The following is a 19,912-nucleotide window of genomic DNA, read 5'->3' on the forward strand; positions in this document are numbered from 1 at the left end:
TAGGTTTATTTTTTTTATGTAGGGTCGTAATCTAGCTATGAGCTGTGGCTGACTCACAGGGCCCTTACCTTGGCATTTAAAACATTATATAAACTGTGGCTTAATATAACTGCACAGCTCAGGAGTGGTTCACTGAAGTGGGATGAGAAAATTTCTTACCTCACACGTTATCACACTGCAGGAGGATTGCAGCACAGAATGCCATCTGTTGTTTATCTGGTGATTTAATGTGACTATTTCACGTCAGTGTATCATTCGTGTGGGGAAAAAATGGTTCCTCGCTGTGAAACTCAAACTAAAACCTATAGCTTGAGATCTAATGGCTTCAAGGCTATTTAGTCTGAATATGGAAAATACAGCAATAGCACCACCAAGTGGTGATGAAAGGAAGGCTGAGCAGCTGTGGCCACATGAAGGAAAACAGTCAGCGGGTTGAGGCAGGAGCAGTCCACCACCAAATGCCAGCACACACCTCCAAAGCTGACTTGGAGTATAAATTTTTATTTGAATTTCAGATGCAAGTATATGAAACATGTTAGAGGATAAATATTTACATTAAAAGTTGCACACACAAAAGCAGGAAATGCAAAAACATTCAACAAAATGACAGAAGTACGGAGCGCTAGCAGTCCATCTGAGGGAATACTCAAAGAGGCAATGAATGATTGTCAACCGAGGAAAGAAACAACAGAGGAAACTCAGTGAAAGTCCACACAAAACATGTGCTTCAACCCATCCCAAATGAAGAAAAGATAAAATGTTCATCATACACTCCGACTTCAAACTGAGTGTAATGCTGCATTGCCAGTGTGAGCTATGCTGGTGCAGTGCTTGCTGAACAAATTAGCCTCACTAGTGTGTGAGGTGACATCACCATTTTCAAGAGGACACCAGGAACTTCCACTATTAGTATTGATCACCCAAATGCGTCTTATTATACATCCAAATTCCTTGCATCTTGTGTCACGCTTGCCCCAGGTGTCTGCTCACACATCACCATTTGAATTATATATACAAACTCCAACAGCACCCAAACTATCAGCCTCAATAGTGAAATCTGTGTAATCTTTGTTCAAGACTCCTTATATAAATGTACACCTTTCATTCTAACTGCAAAGTGTGGTATGAATCGTTACAATGAGCCCTGAGGAAATGTATGAATTTTAATGTTTCTACTCTGACTCAATCTCAAACAAAAGCGAAACCTATGCAGCAGAGGCATTTTTCTGAGTATATATTAAACAACAGCCACAACGATCAGAGGACTTCCCCACCCACGACGAGTAAAGCTGAATCACAAGCCTACAGCCACTGCAAGTCAGACCACACGGCTACCATCACACCACTTTACATCTCCAAATCACATGGTGTGCAAGCTTAGGATACACAATGCGGGGTAGAGTGAGGCGATGGCACAGCCGCGATGTGAACTGTCCAGTCGTTAGTTCTGAAAGTGATGCAGTAGTGTCGATTATGGGTTTTGCTGTTCAGTTTAATTTACTATCTTACATGAGCCGTGGTGGCAGTGGCAATGAAAAATAGAAACAAAGCACATTTCACAGCAGTATATATTTTTTTCCGTTTTGTCATTGTTTGTTAAATACATACATAGAACAAGACAAATGGCTTCTACAATGAGGAAAACCTTGCTGGTGCACTCAGTCACAAAAAAAAAAAAAAAAAAGCTGTTCCTCCATTGATGAGTTAATTGCTCTACTAATCAAACGGATACATCAGCCAACAGTGACTTTCAAGCCAAGCCAGGCCTTTATTACTTCTTAGAGGAGCAATGGGGTCACAATCAAGAGTTCAATTCAAGACAGACCTCCACGGTTCCCCTCACCAGCAAATAATAAACCTTCAACACAGTCCGTTAATCTGATTTTTCTCATGTATAATAGAAGTTTATTACCATCCTGAAATTAGAAACTATCTATACCAGTTACCCACACTCACTCATTCATAACCATTCACCTGCTTCTGCCACAAAAAAGGAAAAGAAAAAAAAAGAAGCAGTCGTCCAACTCAAACAGTCGATAAAGCCGAGAAAACAAAACACTATAAAGTATTACATACTTTAAAAAGATAAGCCTATAACTCTGCCGGCATTTGCAAATGAGTTTGAATGGATGATCCTTTTTCAGAGGTGTTTCTTCGTGAAGATGTTCTCATTACAGACAGACTCCTCACTCTACTGCAGGTTGTACTTGGACCATCCCCGCTGGACTCTGTATACTACGCAAGTTGGAGGGTCCGAGGTGGGTTACGGGATGGCCAAGGCTGTCCAGAGGAGCACTGGGATAAAACCTTAATGCTTACAATAACAGGCCAAGAGGCCAGGGACAGAGGAAAAAGGGCCAGAGCAAATGGTCCTGGAAATGCAAAGAGCTCCAGGGAACTTCATCCTTACTCGTGAGGAAGAGTGTGCAGTATCAAAAGTAGATCTGCTTGGCATGTGACGGATTCTGCTCCATGGGGCAGTACGGACATTTCAACCTGAGGACGAGACAGGGGAGAACGGGAAGCTTAGTTTAATGTACTGTATCACCTGTTTTTGCTGATCCTGGCTGATAACTATAAATCTCGTACACATTATATAGATAGTCATTTTCTAAAGTGTGTATCGATGCACAAACCCATCAGTAAAGGTCTCACAATGTCCATGTTTGTTTCTAGGTAACATAGCTTTTAATCACAATGCAGTTTTGACAGTTGACTTCACAGCAGTGCTTGTGAAATTTGTATCTGGTTAATTACTTGAAAATAATTCAGTCCAAACAAGCATCTAACAAATAAATGCTGTGATCCAAGATAACACAACACCACTGCTGCTCACACAGCTCTATCCCACCATGCACATATCAATCAATCAGGCTGTACTGCAGACTTACTTCCCAGCGTTAGTCAGTTTGTTGAGGGCATCTCTGGAGATGACGTGGCCACAGATGAGCTTCATGGGTGGATTGCTCTCGGAGGTCTGCTGTCTGAGGATCGGGCAGGCGAACACGGAGTGGTACCAGCACTTCTTCCCCAGGTCGATTTCAATCTACAAAAACAGACATGACGTGAGCCAAACGAATGTTGGAAAAGAAAGAAAAGCAGCGACAGATGAAAATTCAGAGGGACTTACGGGCAGCTCATCTTTGTGTGTCCAGACTCCGCTGCACTGTCTCTGCTCTATCACCTGCTTGATGTTCATCAGTACTGGCAAGGCCATACAACCTGAAGCAAAACTGCAGAGAAACATGGCAGCATTGACACATTTCTCACTTTAACTTTAGTCTGAAAGATTTTAGAAAGCAAATCGGAGATGAGGTCAGGAGTGTTGCACATGGTTTTCCAACCTAACACTGAGGGGCGACTCTACAGAGAGGCCCAGCAGAGCGCAGGCATCCCTGGTGAAGATGTTGCAGATCTCAGCCCACTGATTTGTCTCCAGCAGACTGCGGTACGGAGAGTTCTCAATGCCATGACGCAGGTACACCAGACTGCCCATCAGGATCTGAATATCTGCAGGAACAAAAGAGGTGCAGGTGTGGAACAAAGATGCATGAGTACTGTGACGTAGGTCTCCTCCAATCGTGTATTTGCCTTAAGAGCACTTTCATTCCTTCTTGGTTGCAATTATAAAACTATTAATTGTTGTAGGAACTCTTCAGGGCCTCAAATTCTTCAAAGTTTAAGAAAAAACAGTGTAAAACAAGTCAAGCTAGACATGTCTGTGTGTTTGAATCTGGGATGTCACAATGATGCCACTGTATACTATCTACCTCTCTGGTGCTGAGAGGCAAACGGCTGGAAGTGCCTGGCATACTGCAGGGCCTCCATTTGGTTGCTGATTCCCCCACTGAGCAGGCTGATGAAGTACAAGCGATGCAACTTGAACTCTAGACTGCTGTTCAGGTCCAAAAGGCGCTGCCGATTCGTTACAGCCCACCTAAGAAGGCACAGACATAAATAAGTTCAGTCAACTATGTCGACACTTAGCATACAGCCATCAGTACCCTAAAGGGAGTTTTTTTTTTCTTCTGGCATATCTGGGCTCTATACATTGGCAACTTCCACTAAGTGGCCAGAGAGTGTCCCAAAGTTTGAGGAGTCAGCCAGATGAGAAAAGTAGCTTCAGCATTTTGCAACCATGAAATAACTTTTCCCCGTATGGCAGTTTTTTTTGTTTTGTTTTTTTTCCAATGCTGCACTTTTATTGATAAAGGTTGTTGTACTTCTTGTAGAGCATTTTGATTTAAGGCAGCTAAAACGTCCATCTCTCTCTCAGCCAATGTGTGAAAATAGTCCACACATTTTATTCTCTAAACAAAGATGATGACTTATCTGGTAAAAAGAAAAGAAAACATACTCTAGTGCTGGCCTGAGGTCCTGCATCCTCAGAGCTTCAAGGATTCTGTTTAGCTCCAGGAAAGGCTGCTTCATACTCATATCTATAACTACACCAGACTCCTAGAAAACAGACAAGGACATTTTTGAATTATTAGCAATTCTTTGATGAATCAGATGCATTTTGAAGCCCATAATGTTGCTTCACTTCATTTGCATTAATACACTTCTGAAAGGAATCATCTTAAAGACATTCAGGCTAAGTTTATCCAGTAAACATTAGTCTGAAGGCTTCACAGTTACTTACCTGACAAAGATCCTCTGCTACACTGAGCATCCCTTGTCTGTACAGGTGCTCCACAATTGTCTCACTCAAGTATTTCTGTCTCTCCGGGGTGTCCCACACTGTCTCTGCCACCACAGCACTGATCTCTGCATCAAAATTCTGCAGAGGCATATCAGAGGTTAAGTATATGTATGCCACATGCTTAATGTTAAAGAAAGCGGCTGCCTGTCCTTACCCTGTCAATGGCTTTGCCCACTTTTGACACACTGCCATGGATGTCCTTATGTCGGGAGGCGAGCATCTGCACTGTTTCTTTGATATTCTTACAACACTGTGCCATAGTCTGAGATAGGACCGATAAGTCTGCATCTTGTACTCCTGAAAGAGAGAAAAAGGAAAAGTCTTCATCGTGTAGGTTTAATAAGTGCCTGAAGAGTAATGTTACAGCACTGAAGAAACATTAATAATTCTGATGGGACAAAGAAATTAAAACTACTCTAAAAATTAATTTGCAAATATTACATCTTTATAGGGTTCAGTCACGTTATGTGCATTCTTACCAAAAGCAACTAGCTGTCCTCGTATCTCACAGACGCTGCGCAGGAGCTCGTCTAGCCTCTCCTCAGACTGGTGGCCGTACATTACAAAGCGATGGAGCACTTTCTCCAGCTCCCTCTCAACACATGCACACTGTTCCATGATTGGGACTGGAACACTCACACACACAACAACAACACCTGGATAAAGAGCAAAAACAGAACAAGAAACAGATACAGGTCAAAGCCAGAGAGCTATTCATACAGGAAGACAAATACTAGACGCATGAGGCCAAAACTGCTATTTGAGAATTTGATAACAATATAACGGTTGACATTATTTGGATATTTTAGGGCTGCATTGAACATTTATTTTATCTGTAGATGAAAACATTTCAGAAAGGTGAAATTTTTTATTTATTTTTTTTTTTTTCCAGGTCTAAGGTGATGGCTTCCAGTTGCTTGTTTTCCCAAAACCCAAAGTAAAAGATCAATTTCCAATTGATTGATCCTTTCAGCTCTGCTTGTTGATTTGTTATTTACATAAATACAAATCATAACAAATCATTTTCTCAAAAATCCCATAAATTTTTTAAAAATTCAATTAAAGAAAGAGGAGATATGCTCTAGGCCAACAGATAGTCATGTTTGTTTTCTCTCTATGCGAACTCTCTAGTTCCCAGCTCTTTGTAATTTGCTTCAGTGGATTCAACACAAAGGAAAATCCAACAAATCTACATTGTGGACCTCTTAAAAAGATGTAGGATCCTCTTCCATTGTTTAATGTCACAAAAACAATGCCTGCAGTATTGGACTAAGCTGCTACCATATCAACAGTCCCATGGTTGTCAGGCAGCTGCCTCTTTAAGTACAATGACAGCTGGTATAATTCGTTTTGTATCTAGAGAAGAAAAAACAAACCTTTAGAGGACTGCCCTGATTAAAAGTTTGGCCTGGTGTAACACTGCTAACAACTAATAAGGCCTGAACAATATTGAACGCAGGCACACAGTGTACTCTGCGGCCTGCTGTTTACTAACGTCAGTCGCCACACACCATACAAAGTGTAATTTAATTATCAGGTGGCGAATGGAAATGTTGAACGGTGATTTTGGTCGAACAGCTACTCTGACTTGGGATACCATTACTTTATTAATGGAAAAACATTAAATCATAGATACGTAGCTGTTTTAGCTTGCTGTAATCGACTGCTTACAAGCTGAATACCGAAGATGTCCACCTAGCAGTGACCGTAATGAAACGTTAGCTAACCAACATAAACGCAAGCTACATTTCTATTTTAACACCGCAATGGAAGCTTTCGTGTTTATTATTACTAACGGTGGTTTACATGAAGTGCCACAAAATACTAACTATGTATTTTGATTCGATGCTACAATTACAGAAATAAGCTGCCGCACAGCTAACATAAACAAACGGTTATTACAGCGGCTGGCTAGCTACAAAAGCTCGCCATTGCTAGCAGCTACTTAGCTAGTTGATGTTAGCCAGCTGCTGACTGACAAGGCCAAAATAATTTCAGGAGCGAATGACAACAGCCTTGTCGTCATCATTTTGTATTACCCCAACACTTAAAACGTCTGTCGCCGTTTAACAGAAATTTAAGATATGTTTAAATAAACACCACTCACCTCTCCTGCTAATTAGTTAGCACACATTAGCGTTAGCCACTTGCCTGTTATTGCAACACTTCACCAGCAGTCGTAATGCGGATCTTCCTGTGTCGCATTCTGCGTTCAATGAACATTTCACAGTAAAAGTCGTTTTCTCTGCTGGAAAGCTCGCTTCAGTCGTGTTTGTCTCCTGCACAAGCGCGTTTCGAAGCTGTCGCAGCTCATCCCTTAAAGGCTGGCACAGTCATTATGCCGATGCATCAGTATTAAACAACATTTTTATGTTATGGCAGGTAAAGGCAGAGCTGTTTTTAATTTCTTTGTGTCATTGCTTTACAAACGACGGCAAAAACAACATAAAAGAGCTTTTAAACTCATTCTGTAAATGGTTTTGGAGTTAATAAGGATCCACTGAGCTCACCAACAAATCTACTAACAGTGGAAGTGATGATTTGCATTTCTACAAGAGAAAACAAGAAGTAGGTGTGCACCAAAATAAACCACACCAAAACAAATGTGTGATTCATTGCATGGGAGAGCATGATTAGAATCAACAACATGGCAAAATAACAAAGACTATTGAGTCATCTGTGTTCTGTGTTCAATAGATCTTTTTTTATTAGAAATTATTTTGCAGAACAAGACACATACTCATGTGAATGTGTTTTTCCTGTTGTCACTTTTTCCTCACGTTGTTAAAAAATTATACAAATATTTATTTTATTGATGACATTTTATTGATAGCAGTAACAGACCAAGTTAAAGTAATAATTAAAAACAACTCTGATGAAAGTCTTCTGCAACTCTTGTCACTGATGTAGCTGTGGAAGCTGGAGCTCTTAATCAGGTGTGCATGAAACTGTGATGATGCCTGGTAGGTCTTATTTGGGGGCTTTTAATGGCTGATTGAGGAGGTGGGTAGGCATGATTGTAGTTCTTACCTTTCGGCACAGAGGCACGACTGCAGTCAGCACTTAAAAAGTTACTTTCAGCTTATTTTCACAGTCCTTTGAGCCAGACTCTTAAATAAGTTCAAGTTTAGGGATGTCCATGAGGGTGATATTCACTAAACAGCCTTTACATACTGATGGACTTTGTTTACCTCATTTTCCAAAAAACACAGCTGAAATGCTCACTTGGATGCCCATATGGTAGACAAAACATGATTAAGTGCCCTCTAGGGTGCCCTGTCAGTGCAGACAATGTGATGCAGTGGTATATTGGCTGCCCTACATGTCTAAATGGTTAAATAGTTCATAACTCCCTCCGTTATTCCAGAGGTGTAGAAGTTCTTCTTTAAATGGGAGTACAAAACTGAAACAGGGTTTTCATTTTTTTTCACCCCTGCCCCTTAGACATCCTGCTTTTGCCACTGACTCTACTGAGTTTCATAGCAATGAATCATTTTTCAAGCCAATCGTATGTTTGTCAAGTAAAGTCGTAATGCACAAAATACAGCAGTCAAATTAATGTAGTGGTGTAAAAAGTACGAGATTTCTTTTTGAAATGTAGTAAAGTAAATGCAGAAAGTAATAGAGGATGAAGAGGTAGAGGTAGAATAACCAAAAAAGTCAAATATACTGGAGCTATTAAAATGTGGCTTGTATAGAACTTGACCATGCAGGGTTATTTGCATCCTAAAAGAGGAAGTAGGTCAGTTCAAGAAAGACAGATTTGAAATGTGATCTTGTGTTTATATTCTCACTGTTTACTTGCACCTGAATAACTCATCATGAGACTGGACCCTTGTTTAGCATCAACTTCCACAGACAGAGTGCAGGCCGGGCAGAAAATGTGGCCATAATTAATTTTAAAAAGCATGTTGAGTTTAGTTATTGTGGCGTATGAGACAGTGTTGTGCTAGACAGCATTAGACATGTGCTCAACATGTGAACACTGAACATCAGCCTCTCTGCCAAGCCCTGTGATTCAGAAAGTTTTACATTTGTCCGCTTATAGATGCCCACGTAGCTAATTGATCATGCATGACTTACCGCTGTGTTGCATTGCTGAGGGTGAGGGTGGGTGAGGTCTTTAGTCTTAAGCAGGCTGGTGTGACTAATCTATCAGTGATGTACACTAAAGCTCCCCATTGCTGAGGTGCTCGGCATTCTTTCCCCCTGAGTCCTCTCCCAGTCTACTGTCCTAACCGCAGAGGTTCAAATTTATCTGTACACTAGTTCACAGTATCTCATGCCCAGCACACACTTATACACATGCACGCATGTTGTCCTGTTGTACTTTATTGTTGTGACTGACCATGTTTTACATTTCATGCTGTGTTTTCCTGGTAATATGTGTTTATTTATGACACATAATGAAATAGTGTATGCTAGTTGACTGTATGAGCTTTAATCATATCATCCATCCTCTCCTGAGTACCTCTTTGCTCATAGGATATCTTTGAAAGGGGATCTAGAGTCCATAAACAAAAGTCTACAAACAGCAATTAGTTTATACAGAATTACTGATGTAAAAGAAAGATAGAGTATATAGCTGTTGTATAGCCCTGTGATATAGCCATGCATCAACTCCACTGAGGTCAAGGACTCATTTCCCACTTTGGATTGCCACACCAAAAATGTGTGACACTTCAGACAGAAACGAGGGCCAAGCTACATACTGTATGGTATGATGCTATACATATAAGAGATAGTTGACTTTCCAGTGATGAAAGCAATTTCTCTATCCTTTGATATGACAGATACAGTATACTCTCAGTCACAGCCTTATGCAACATTCAGTCAGGGCTGCAATCAAAGTTTTTCCATTGGCTTGCCCTGGATGGCTTCAATGACTGAGAATGGATGGTAATCTCATGAGGTATTAGGTTAGGGACAGAGGGCTTATCCAAACTCACTACAATCAAACATGCCCAGACAGTCTAAATGTGGCTCAGAGGGTGCTGCTGTTGTAGCAACAATACAGAAAAATGACATGATCTCTTTTGTTTTGACAGTTTTGATCAAATGTCTGTCATGTGTTGTGGTATTATGGGTAAACTTAAACATCAATTTCAAATTGAAATTTTCCGTGAGCTGTAGTGGCCCTGCAACATGAAATGTCCAGACATTGACATGAAAAACGTGACTTAAAACATGTGAAAGCACCTCACCGATGTTATGCAAGTGTTGCTAGCTGCCATGCAGCACACAGGAGTTCTGCATGTGACCTGTCAAAGTTGGGTGGTCTGTGTTAACCTTTGACCTGTTGTACCCCAGTTACACCTGAGCATTCACGCACACACAAACACATACAGGCACACAAGCATACATTAACTACACCCTCAATGTTAAGCATGACCTCAGATCTAGTGGTTCAGCAAACAATATGTGGGCTGTGCTTCAAGCTCTGTATTTCCCTTTTCTTCCCCACCAGCATGCCCAGGCAAACAGCTAATGCTAAGGCTATCTGGCCCTGATAGTATCGGTCTATATATAGAGGAGCCCTGTGACTGAGCAGGCTGTAAGTGTCAGATTCCAGGCGTACTCATCTGTCCTGGCCGGATCAGCACCTGCTGCTAACTATAGACCCACCCACCCTTAGTGCTGCACCCTAGCCCAGCTCACACAGGAAAGCCAATGTCGAACCAAACCCCAGCCTGGAGAAGAAAAAAGGTTAGACTCAGTAAGCAATTTCCCAGAGGCAACCTCTGAAGGGAGGGGCAGAAATAGAGATGGGAGCATTGGAAGATATAATGGGTCTGAGCGAGATGCCACTTTTTGCTTTTTCTATTCAGGTCTGATACATGGCAGTGGCTTTTTCATTCTGAAGTTGTCCAGCTGATGCGGCGGTGCCAGACTGAGCAGTACGGAGCTGCTCAGTCCTGGATTCAGCTGTGGATTTTGAGAGACAGTTCGCTGGATGAGGGGCTGATATTGCAACACAGAGGAACTCAATGCTCTTGGGAAAGCCTCATCATTGGCCAAAGGTACGGTACCAATTCATTCTGTCTTTCTCTCAGGGAGCAGGCTCTCTTTCACGTCAGTCCTACACCAAGGTAAAGTAGAAAGTTTAAATAAAGCATATGCATTGGGTTAATAAAAATATTGTCACTTTCCATATGTATTAATAAATAAGTTGCATCTCATGTATCATGTGTTGATGAACTCTTGTGAGCTTTTAAGCACATGTAGGGGCACACTGATTTGCTGCTATCAGCTAAATATTTTTAGTCAGTTTAAAGTGAATATTTATATGCTGTCTTGTGTTGATTTCAAGATGCTTGCTGCTGCTGCTGCTGCTTTTTAAGGCACAGTGACAGAGTTATTTTTATGTTCTGAACCCTTTATGGAGGTTTACAATATATCCGAGTACAGTATTCTCAGAACATTTGAGGGTTAAAAGATAAATTTGTTGCTGACAAGCTAACAAAACAGAAACAATACAAAAGCCTCTATATTTGCTGTTAAGAAACTTTTGCCTCTCAGTGATATTCATCAGTGTTACTGGTGATATAAATGAATGAGCTACACACACTCCAGGTGACTGCATCTCATTTCCAGTCCAGGAACGGAGCCCAGAGCAGACTAAAGGAGCAGACTGGACTGGCCACAGTGAGAATTTGGAGCTTGTGGATGAGCGATGGACAGCTGGACTCTCCAGGGGGACAGCTACTCCTTCCTGCGCAGTGCGCCCCACACCTTTTCCCTGTGCCATCGTGACGGCACCCCCAACCACGTTGAAATCTTCGACATCATCAACGTCCCTAGTCAGAGCAGTGCAATTTCCGAGACTACCTGCCTGTGTGACATTTTTGGAGACGACTGTGAGTCACCCTCCCTCTCAAGCAGCCCTGCTGTAGGGGCTTTTGTCCCTTCCCAGAGGGAGGTGGACGGGACTGCTGCTGCATCTCCCCTCGTGGATGACCTGAACGACTCCTCAGGCTCTTATCACACTGCACAGGGCTCTAGTGAAGGAGAGGAGGGCTTTGAAGATTCAAGAGAAAGGCTTCCCAGCCCCCAGTTGCAGAGTGAGTCTTCAGAGAGGAGGCAGCCAGAGGGTGAGAGACTAAACTTGGGGCATCCAGAAGTTTCTGAGGACGGTAGTCCAAATTTAGAACCAGAAAACAAATCACCGGTACCTCAACTTAGTTTAGGTAGTCCATCATCTGAAGTCCTCAACACCGGTGAGAGGACCCCCACCCCTGGGCACAACAGCCCCAATACCTTGAGTCCAGAAGGAACAGCATCATTCTTATCATCTTCCTCAGTTGAAAAAAGATGTTCGCCATCACCACCTCTTCATAGACAAGCACGTTCAGAGGACAAACCGAGGAGAATCACTCCTTCTTTCATAGACAGACACAACAGTCCCTCACATCAGTCTTTAACTCCAAGTCCCTCCCCTGAGCTCCAGAACTGTGTCAGTTCATCCTCTTCTGAATCAGTGAACATCGACTCTTTACCTGAGCCAAGCAGCAACTACTTCAATCAACACAGCAGTCCCTCACCTGAGCACACACTCAAAGATTTTTCTCTAGATTTTACAGAATCAGCCTTTAAATCTGGAGTCATACTTTCATCTCCTTTCCCTTCATCCAGCAGTACAGAGTTCTCTTCCCCGTCAAGAGAAACACAGGGCTCTCTTGAGCTCAAGAATAGGCCCTACTCCCCTGATATTCAAGCATCATCTCCTTTCCCTGAACTGAGAGGGAGGGTCTCCCTGCCTGATCTCTTCAGCAGAAGCTCCACACCTGATATTGAAGATTCTACCCACACCCCTGAGCTGGTTTCAGATCTTTCCACTGCAGGGAGAGACGCCACAAGTACTCCGGAGAGCCAAATTACAAGGTTGTCATCTGAACCTGTCAGTGCTGTGTCTACACCTGCTCCACGATACACACCTCCCTCACCTCTCATTTCAATAGCAACATCTCTTGAGCCCGTGGAGTGTAGTGTCTCACCTGAATCAAATCACACTGCTCCATCACCTGGCCCGCTCAGCGCTGCTTCTGCAGCTAAAACTCCCTCTCCTGCCCCCTCACATAAAATAAGACACATTTCAACACCTTCTGAGAGCAGGGGCCAGGTGGCTTCACCTGATGTAAGCTATAGTTTATCTCCATCACCTGAAGTTAAGAGCAACAGCTCTCCCATAGAGCACAGGTATACTGCTCCTTCACCTGAAATCAGGATTACAGCATCCTCACCTGAGGTAAATCGGAAAGAGGGGTCTTCTGAAGTGGAGACGTCAGCCTCTCCTCTCTTAGAGCCTCACTTTGACTCTGCTTCATCAAGAAGCCTCACTTCATCCCCTCATATCACAGGGATTTCTTACTCTATTGTTCAACCTGAGGACAGGGACACTCCTCCATTTCCTGAGCTCTCTTGTCTCTCCACCCCTGAGCCTGACAGGACACTTGTGTCTCCTGATGCAAGGAGCCCTACCCCGAGCAAAGACAGCATACAGAGCAGTATAGCAGAGTCCACCAGTACACCACGAGACTCACCTCATATATTAGGCTTCACAAGCTCCGTCCTGCAGCCTGAAATAACTCATCAACCCAGGTACCAAACACCTTCACCTCAGCTAAAGCATCGGACTCCCTCACCTGAGCCAAGATATCAAACTCTTTCATCTGACAGGTACCAAAGTCCCTCACCTCAGCACAGAAGTAAAGAGCCATCACCTGTTGCCTCATCTCCTGAGCAGAGATATCATCATCATTCACCAGGAAACCTCTCCACAGAGTATAATCCTCCATATACACAGCCTACTCCTCCTCTTAGAAATACACCAGAGGTTGAGAGGGATTCCTCTTCAACTGATCTTACAGAAACACAGTACCCCACACGTTTAGCAAAAAAGAGTGTGTCACCCTCATTTGAATTAGACAGAGGAGACAAATCAGTTGTAGCTGAAATCAAAAGCATATCACCAGTGGTGGCACTTCATTCATCTGTATCTACCTCACCTTTCTTAGCCGAGGAAAAGGTGGACAGTTCACTGAAACAACAAAGCACGGAGAGAGAAGCATCACCAAAGGAAGTACCCCTTCAGGATAACTCAAGCATAGCCTCCTCTGAGGAAAAACAAGCCACTGGCCCCACCTTGTTTCAGAAAGAAGACACTTATAATAATCCTCCCACTGAAATCAAGTCATCCTCCCCTAATCTTCTACAGTCTAAGGACAGGACTCCAAGTGTTTCCCTTGTCTGCAACGCTCCATCCAAGTCACCTGTGCAGACACTGCAAAACCCACAGCCTCATTTCACTACTTATTCTCTAAGTCCTGAAAGCAACCGCTCCTTAAAATCAGCCTATACACAAGAGCACACAAGAAGACAGCTGTCAACCAGCATTAGACGTGAAAGCAGAGAGAGGTTCACAGAGGACATGGCCCACCATGTGAACAGAAGGCGGACTCCCTCTCCGCCACTCACCAGGTTTACACCTGTCCACATCATAGCCCCTGAGAAACCATACAGACACTGGCAGAACAGAAGTTGTAGCCCCTCTCAGGTTGTAGCATCCTCACCAAGTGGTAATTTAAAGAAAGCAGTGACAAATAGGGAAAGCCCCAATGTTGCCCCTGTTGACAATAATAGCCAGGCCCACTGGGTCAGGCTAGGAACGCAATTGGAGATGGAGAGGGAAATGCAGCTGGAAGAGGAGAGAGAGGTGGACAGAGAGAGGCAAATGGATAGGGAGATGGAGAGAGAGAGAAAGTGGGAGGAGCAGCTTCCTGAAAAGGGGAAGGGGTGGCAGGGGGATGTCAGTTACAGAGGGGAACAGGCTGAGCTGTCATTCAATGCCAGGAATAGAAAAGGGCCTGCCAGTCGCAGAACAGCTCCCACAAGCAGAGAGACCCGTCAGGGACTGCCAACAGTGCATTCCTATTCAGAGAGTTTGCTTGCCACCAGACAGCTACAGCAACAACAGAGTCAGCTTAGACTGGCTTCCCAGCAGGACACCAGGGGTGGTGCTTCTAGCAGACGGCTTCAACCTCCTGCACACCAGAACAAGAACAGTGCTCTTGGGCGTGTGGCAGTAAACAGGCCCTGTCAGAGTTCCAGCTCCAGCATGGGAAGTGAGCTTGATGAAGCAGACATTGAGGTGAAGTGGTTCACAGACTTGGCATTCCGGAGTCTGTCAAGTCCTGAGATAGATTACCTTGATATGTACAACTCCAGCCACCGTTCATCTACCAACATTTCTCAACCATCTACCCAGGAGAGCCCAGCTGGGGTCAACGCCGCCTGGCTGGCCTATGCTGACTTCAGGGGTTCTGCTCCAAAGTTGGACACTGATGAACCCTCTTTCCAGCAACTACCTGCATACTACTCGAATGGCCTAGATCCATCACGACGCTATGATATGGGCAGCTTTGAGTGCGTAGATGTGGCCGTGGAAAGAGAGGACTCCAGAAAGGTGAGAAGAGGAGTGCCAAAAAGACAAATCCAGCTAAAGAGAAAGAATAATGCCGAAGGGAGGCAGGATGAGAGCAGTGAAAATAGCAGCCCTGGGGTACCAGTGATGGTGGAAAGCCCTTCTCTAGAGAGTCACTCCAGAGAGACATTCGTGAGACAACACAGTACACCAGCAACAATGCAAGAATGCTACACCTCTGAGCGCAGTCCTGAACCCAATCGACAAAATGAAAGAAAATCCAAACTCAACAAATCTGCCTCTCTGGATGAAACCTGCACTAAAACCAAGATGGCCACTTATCTCATCAAGAGTGTGCTGTCCAAGAAGATGCAAAGTGTTGACAAACAACCAGATGAGCAGACTGGAGAGGAAGTGAGCCCCACTTTTGAGGAAAACAGCCCACCAAGAGAGAGTGCAGTGGCACCACGTGAAGAGTCCCCAAAAGCTGATGCACATAATCTGAGTTCCAGTCTTCAGTCAGATTATAGTCTTTCATCTGAGGGTCTCTCTTTTGTGAGAGGAGAACCAAGCACAAAAGATGACGCAAAACCACCAAAAAGCTTTGGAGTGAGGTCCAGTAACAGGCCAAGTTCATCCAGCAGCAGCAGAAGTGTCAACTTTTCACAGACTGAGAGTGAAGAGGCTGATTCTCAAAGCAGGAATGCAACAACATTAAGATCTGAAACAAGATCAGAATTGAAATTGCCATTTGATAGTAACGAGTCAAAAGCTGAAGAGCAACGAGCAGAAGAGAGTAAAATGTGGGACAGAAGGGAGGATGGTGACTCAGCAAATGCCACTGCCGGGAACACAGGAGCTCCTTCTGCTACTGGAGCCAGCAGCACGCAGGCCAGGGCGACAAATAGAGACCAGGAATGTGAAAACACAGAGGACCATAAACAAGTGCAGCAGGGTGACAAGGGCGCCTACACATCAAAAACACAGGAGATTACACTGAAAGCCGTGGAGAAAAAGAAAGCCTCCCTAAATGTCTGTCTTACACCTGAGACAGAAAGCAAACCTGAGGCCTCTTCACCAGACATGTCTTACAGAGAGAGGGATGAAAGAGTAGAGACCAGTGTGGATGAGAAATCAGAGGAGGAGGAAGGAAATGGGAATCAAGTTAAGGTCCCAATTCACAAAGTCAGAGATGTGAGGCGACTTGTAAAAAATACATATAACCTGTCCTTCAAGGCACAGAGTGCAGCAATGACATCGAATCTGAATGAAGAAAGGATGGGAAATTTTGATGAGGAAAGGAGGGAAAAAATAAAAGAGGAAAGGAGGGAGGAGGTCTTAGCAGAGGAGGATGTAAGGCAAGAGACAAGGAGGGAGAAGGGAGAAGAGTTCAGGGTCAAGGGGAAAGAGGAAAAGAAAGAGGAGGTAAAAGACTCAAAGCTGCTGACCTTATCTCCACCTCTTCAGAGCAAAGCAAATCCTCTGTCTCGTCCACAGCCGATGCAGATAGAATACAAGGCCGTTTGCTGGAAAGAAGACAAAAATAAAATGTCATGCAGCATGAAAGACTCAGAGAACCCAGGTGACAAACCCCAGACTTCTCCAAAGCATGTCACGGAGTTAAGCAGAGAATCACAAAAGTCCTCCATTGCAAACACACAGAAACACACAGCAGGAGACACGGCAATTGCCAAGTCATGTCAGCACAATTTGAATATGGCAGCAGAAACACAAGAGACAGAAGTGCATAAAGTTCCAGACAATGAGGACAAACCTGCGGTGGTCAGAACAGACAGGAAACCTCCCATGCTTGGAAACCTACCCAAGTTGCCCAGTAAAGAAAGAGAAGTGTCCACTGCTGTAGTGTTAATAAGGGATGGATCCACCAGGACCAAGACATCTGTATCCCCAGCCCAGGAAGAGATCCCCACTCCACTTCAAGCTCCAGCTGCTTCACCTTCACCTGAGCCCACTACCCCTGGCAATACCCATGGTAGCAGTAGCCACTCAGTTTCCATGTTATTAAAGGAGAAAGGCTTCCAAGCTGACATTGGAGCTGTGGTGGGTGACAACCAGAATGCACCTGGAGGTAAAGGGGTTCCCCGCAAGCATGTCAACTGCCTGGAGATCCCCCTTCAGACCACCACAACTTCAGATGGAGGTCGGGCCGAGTCTCACAGGGAGAGGACAGTCTCCTCCTCATCAACCACGTCTTGTCCCTCAGCAGTGTCTGACAACACAGACATCCTTGCAAAAAGTAGAGAAGAAGATGGTGTTAGCATCAAGCCCACTGCAAAAGACATGGCAAAGCAAAAAAGTGCTTCTTTGCTCAGGAATACACTGGAGCAAACACCACCTCCCACCAAACAGAAGGAAGTAGGAGATTTTGAAGCAGTGAAAAGACTAGATCCAACTTTCCCCCCAAGGTCCCCTGTAATAAGGAGGTTCAGACCACAGCCAATTGAGGTTAAGTCACTGTCTAAAGAAGCACAGAAACAGGAGATGCCCACAAACTGTACAGGAAACAACAGGCCTCAAACCATTGAACTTAAATCTATAGCTAAAAATTCTCAAAAGCCAGCCGTGCCTCCAAAACCAAGCTGTAAATTCAAACCTGCAGATTTAGGAGCAATGCCAAGTGAAGCACAGAGACCACCAGCAACAATATCCATGGTAAAACCTCAAGGTGAGGAGAGGCCTCAAACAATTGTAGTGTCCTCGCCGACAATCTATAGAAAGATCTCCAATGAGTCAGCATCAGCATCAAACTATACAAGAAAAGTGGCTGTATCTGCAGTGTCCAGCCTCAAACCTCCACCTTGCAAAACAGCAGCAACCATCTCCAATCTCTCAAACCAGTCAACAGCACCATCAGAGACAGAGACATCTCATGACAGAGGTCAGCAGCAAAAGCCAGGGGCCTCACCTCAGAGCTGCAGTTATACACAAAGGCCCACAACCTTAACTACAGCCCCAACATCAGCAACTGACCCAGGTTTAACGTCAGCTCCAGGTCCAATTTCTGACCCAAAATCAAACCAAGTCCCTGGACCTGCCTCAGTTGGAGCCAAACAGCCAAGCCAGCCACCTGTTATGGATCCAGACAGCCAACCACAGTATCCCACGACAGCATACCCTCATGAACAAGCTATGCCGGTAACTTCACACAACACAAAACAACCCCCTGCTATTTCCACAACACAACTGCCAGGTAACACACACCAGCCATACCGAAGATCATTCTCCAGTGAGCGCTCCCAAAGAACAGATGACCTGCACTTTTATGCCTCAGATGATCCTCCAAGCTATGATGAAAGAGAGAGCTTCAGTCCCCTCATGCTCTCAGATCTGACTCCCAGGAGGTCAAATCGCTATCAGCCCTCCTCCCGCGCTCCTCCCTGCTCCTGCACAGCTAGCTGCCCTTCCCACCCTGGTCTCACTCCTCCTCACCATCACCGCAGTCCCCATAACCTCACCCCCCCTGCCCCTTCACACTCTCCAGGCCAGACATTGCCTTACCCAGTGGCTCAGCCCCCTCTCCGTCCCCACCAGTGCAGATCTGACCCTCAGCAGATGAGCTACCAGTCTGGTTCTCCCAAATCATGTCCTCTTGGTCCAAGCCAGCCACCGGCCATGTACCAACCTCTCCACCAGCCTCCTCCCTGCCCTCCCCACCCCTCATTCATGCAGGCCTGCCCTGCTGACCGCCCATTGCAGCAACCCCAGCATATTGACTCTCGACGACCCCCTATCCACAGATCCCCTCAGCAACAGCCGCCAGGCATGGCTGGGCCTCCTTACAGCGATCCAGGACACAGCCAGTCTCCTGGCCTTTCTCCTATGGATCCCCAGTACCTGTGTGGCCCTCAAAGTCTGGGGCCTTCTTATGGATCTGAATATGGTGGTGACAGCTCTAGTTTGTACTCAGAAAGTAACTATGGACAGACCCCTCGCAGAGTACTCCTGGATCCTGAGACAGGGAAGTATTTTTATATTGAGGTGCCTGTACAGCCACTGAGGAAAATGCTCTTTGACCCAGAGACTGGCCAATATGTGGAAGTGCTCATCCCACAGCAAGCAATGTCACAATCGGGACTGTATCCCCCTTCAGCAGCCCCCTACTCATCTCTCCACAACCCCAACATATATGCCCCTGCTCCACAGTATATGCCTTATGCAGCTCCTCCTCCTCCAGCTCACCCCCCAGCTCAGCCTCAGCCACCCCGATATCCTGAGGCCTCTGCTGCAGCAACAATACAACCAGGTGGGCCTGGGGTTAGCTACAGGAATCCCTCTGCTCAGGCACCCAAGCCAGAGCCCCAGAACCACCCACCATTGGACCAGAGCTACCTGGAGAGTATGTATTATGTCCCTACAGGGATGAATGCGAGCCCCAATCCCACCCCACCGGACTATTACCACAAACATCCCTCCAGCCTACCCCCAACAGGGGGGAAAAGGTCCTGAAATAGAGGATAGAGGCCGCCTTCCTGGAGCCTGTTGGGTTTTAAATACACAGTGTATAAAGGGGGGTGTCTAATGTTAGCCTGTAATGTTATTTGAGTTTTCACATTGCAACTGAAGACAGCAATTCTTTGGTTGTTTATTTGCTGCTGCTTGTTCTGTGCTAGGCTGCTTTAATAGAACACGGTTCATGATTCTTGAGTTAACAGTTTTGAAAACACAAGATCGAAAACCTTTTTTATGTGTGTTCTTATGGTTATGACCTAAATCTAAAATGATCTATTAAATGTTCGTCATTTTTGCTGCGGCGTAAGAACGTCATACAG

At 44.8% G+C, this 19,912-nt stretch overlaps 2 protein-coding genes across 3 annotated transcripts; one reads left to right on the plus strand and one right to left on the minus strand.

The window, feature by feature from the left end:
- Positions 1-435: 435 nt before the first annotated feature.
- rmnd5b (required for meiotic nuclear division 5 homolog B) lies at positions 436-6,943 on the minus strand. 2 transcript variants are annotated; one of them, XM_076739223.1, is made up of 10 exons: positions 6,810-6,897; positions 5,182-5,358; positions 4,857-4,999; positions 4,643-4,780; positions 4,358-4,458; positions 3,771-3,937; positions 3,345-3,510; positions 3,131-3,233; positions 2,892-3,046; positions 436-2,496 (listed from the first exon to the last, which is right to left on the minus strand). In XM_076739223.1, the coding sequence occupies exons 2-10, from the start codon at positions 5,318-5,320 to the stop codon at positions 2,433-2,435; spliced, it is 1,176 nt and encodes a 391-aa protein (XP_076595338.1). In that variant the 5' UTR covers positions 5,321-5,358; positions 6,810-6,897; the 3' UTR covers positions 436-2,432. The 2 variants fall into 2 exon arrangements, with proteins under 2 accessions (XP_076595338.1, XP_076595340.1); XM_076739225.1 differs by having other exon boundaries at positions 461-2,496; positions 6,854-6,943.
- A 3,361-nt stretch (positions 6,944-10,304) lies between these two features.
- On the plus strand, positions 10,305-19,589 carry LOC143325441 (uncharacterized). The gene is made up of 3 exons (XM_076738478.1): positions 10,305-10,408; positions 10,531-10,722; positions 11,297-19,589. The coding sequence occupies exon 3, from the start codon at positions 11,376-11,378 to the stop codon at positions 19,587-19,589; it is 8,214 nt and encodes a 2,737-aa protein (XP_076594593.1). The 5' UTR covers positions 10,305-10,408; positions 10,531-10,722; positions 11,297-11,375.
- The last annotated feature ends 323 nt before the right edge of the window (positions 19,590-19,912 follow it).

The sequence above is a fragment of the Chaetodon auriga genome, chromosome 9, assembly GCF_051107435.1.
Source record: "Chaetodon auriga isolate fChaAug3 chromosome 9, fChaAug3.hap1, whole genome shotgun sequence".
Taxonomy (NCBI): Eukaryota; Metazoa; Chordata; class Actinopteri; order Chaetodontiformes; family Chaetodontidae; genus Chaetodon; species Chaetodon auriga.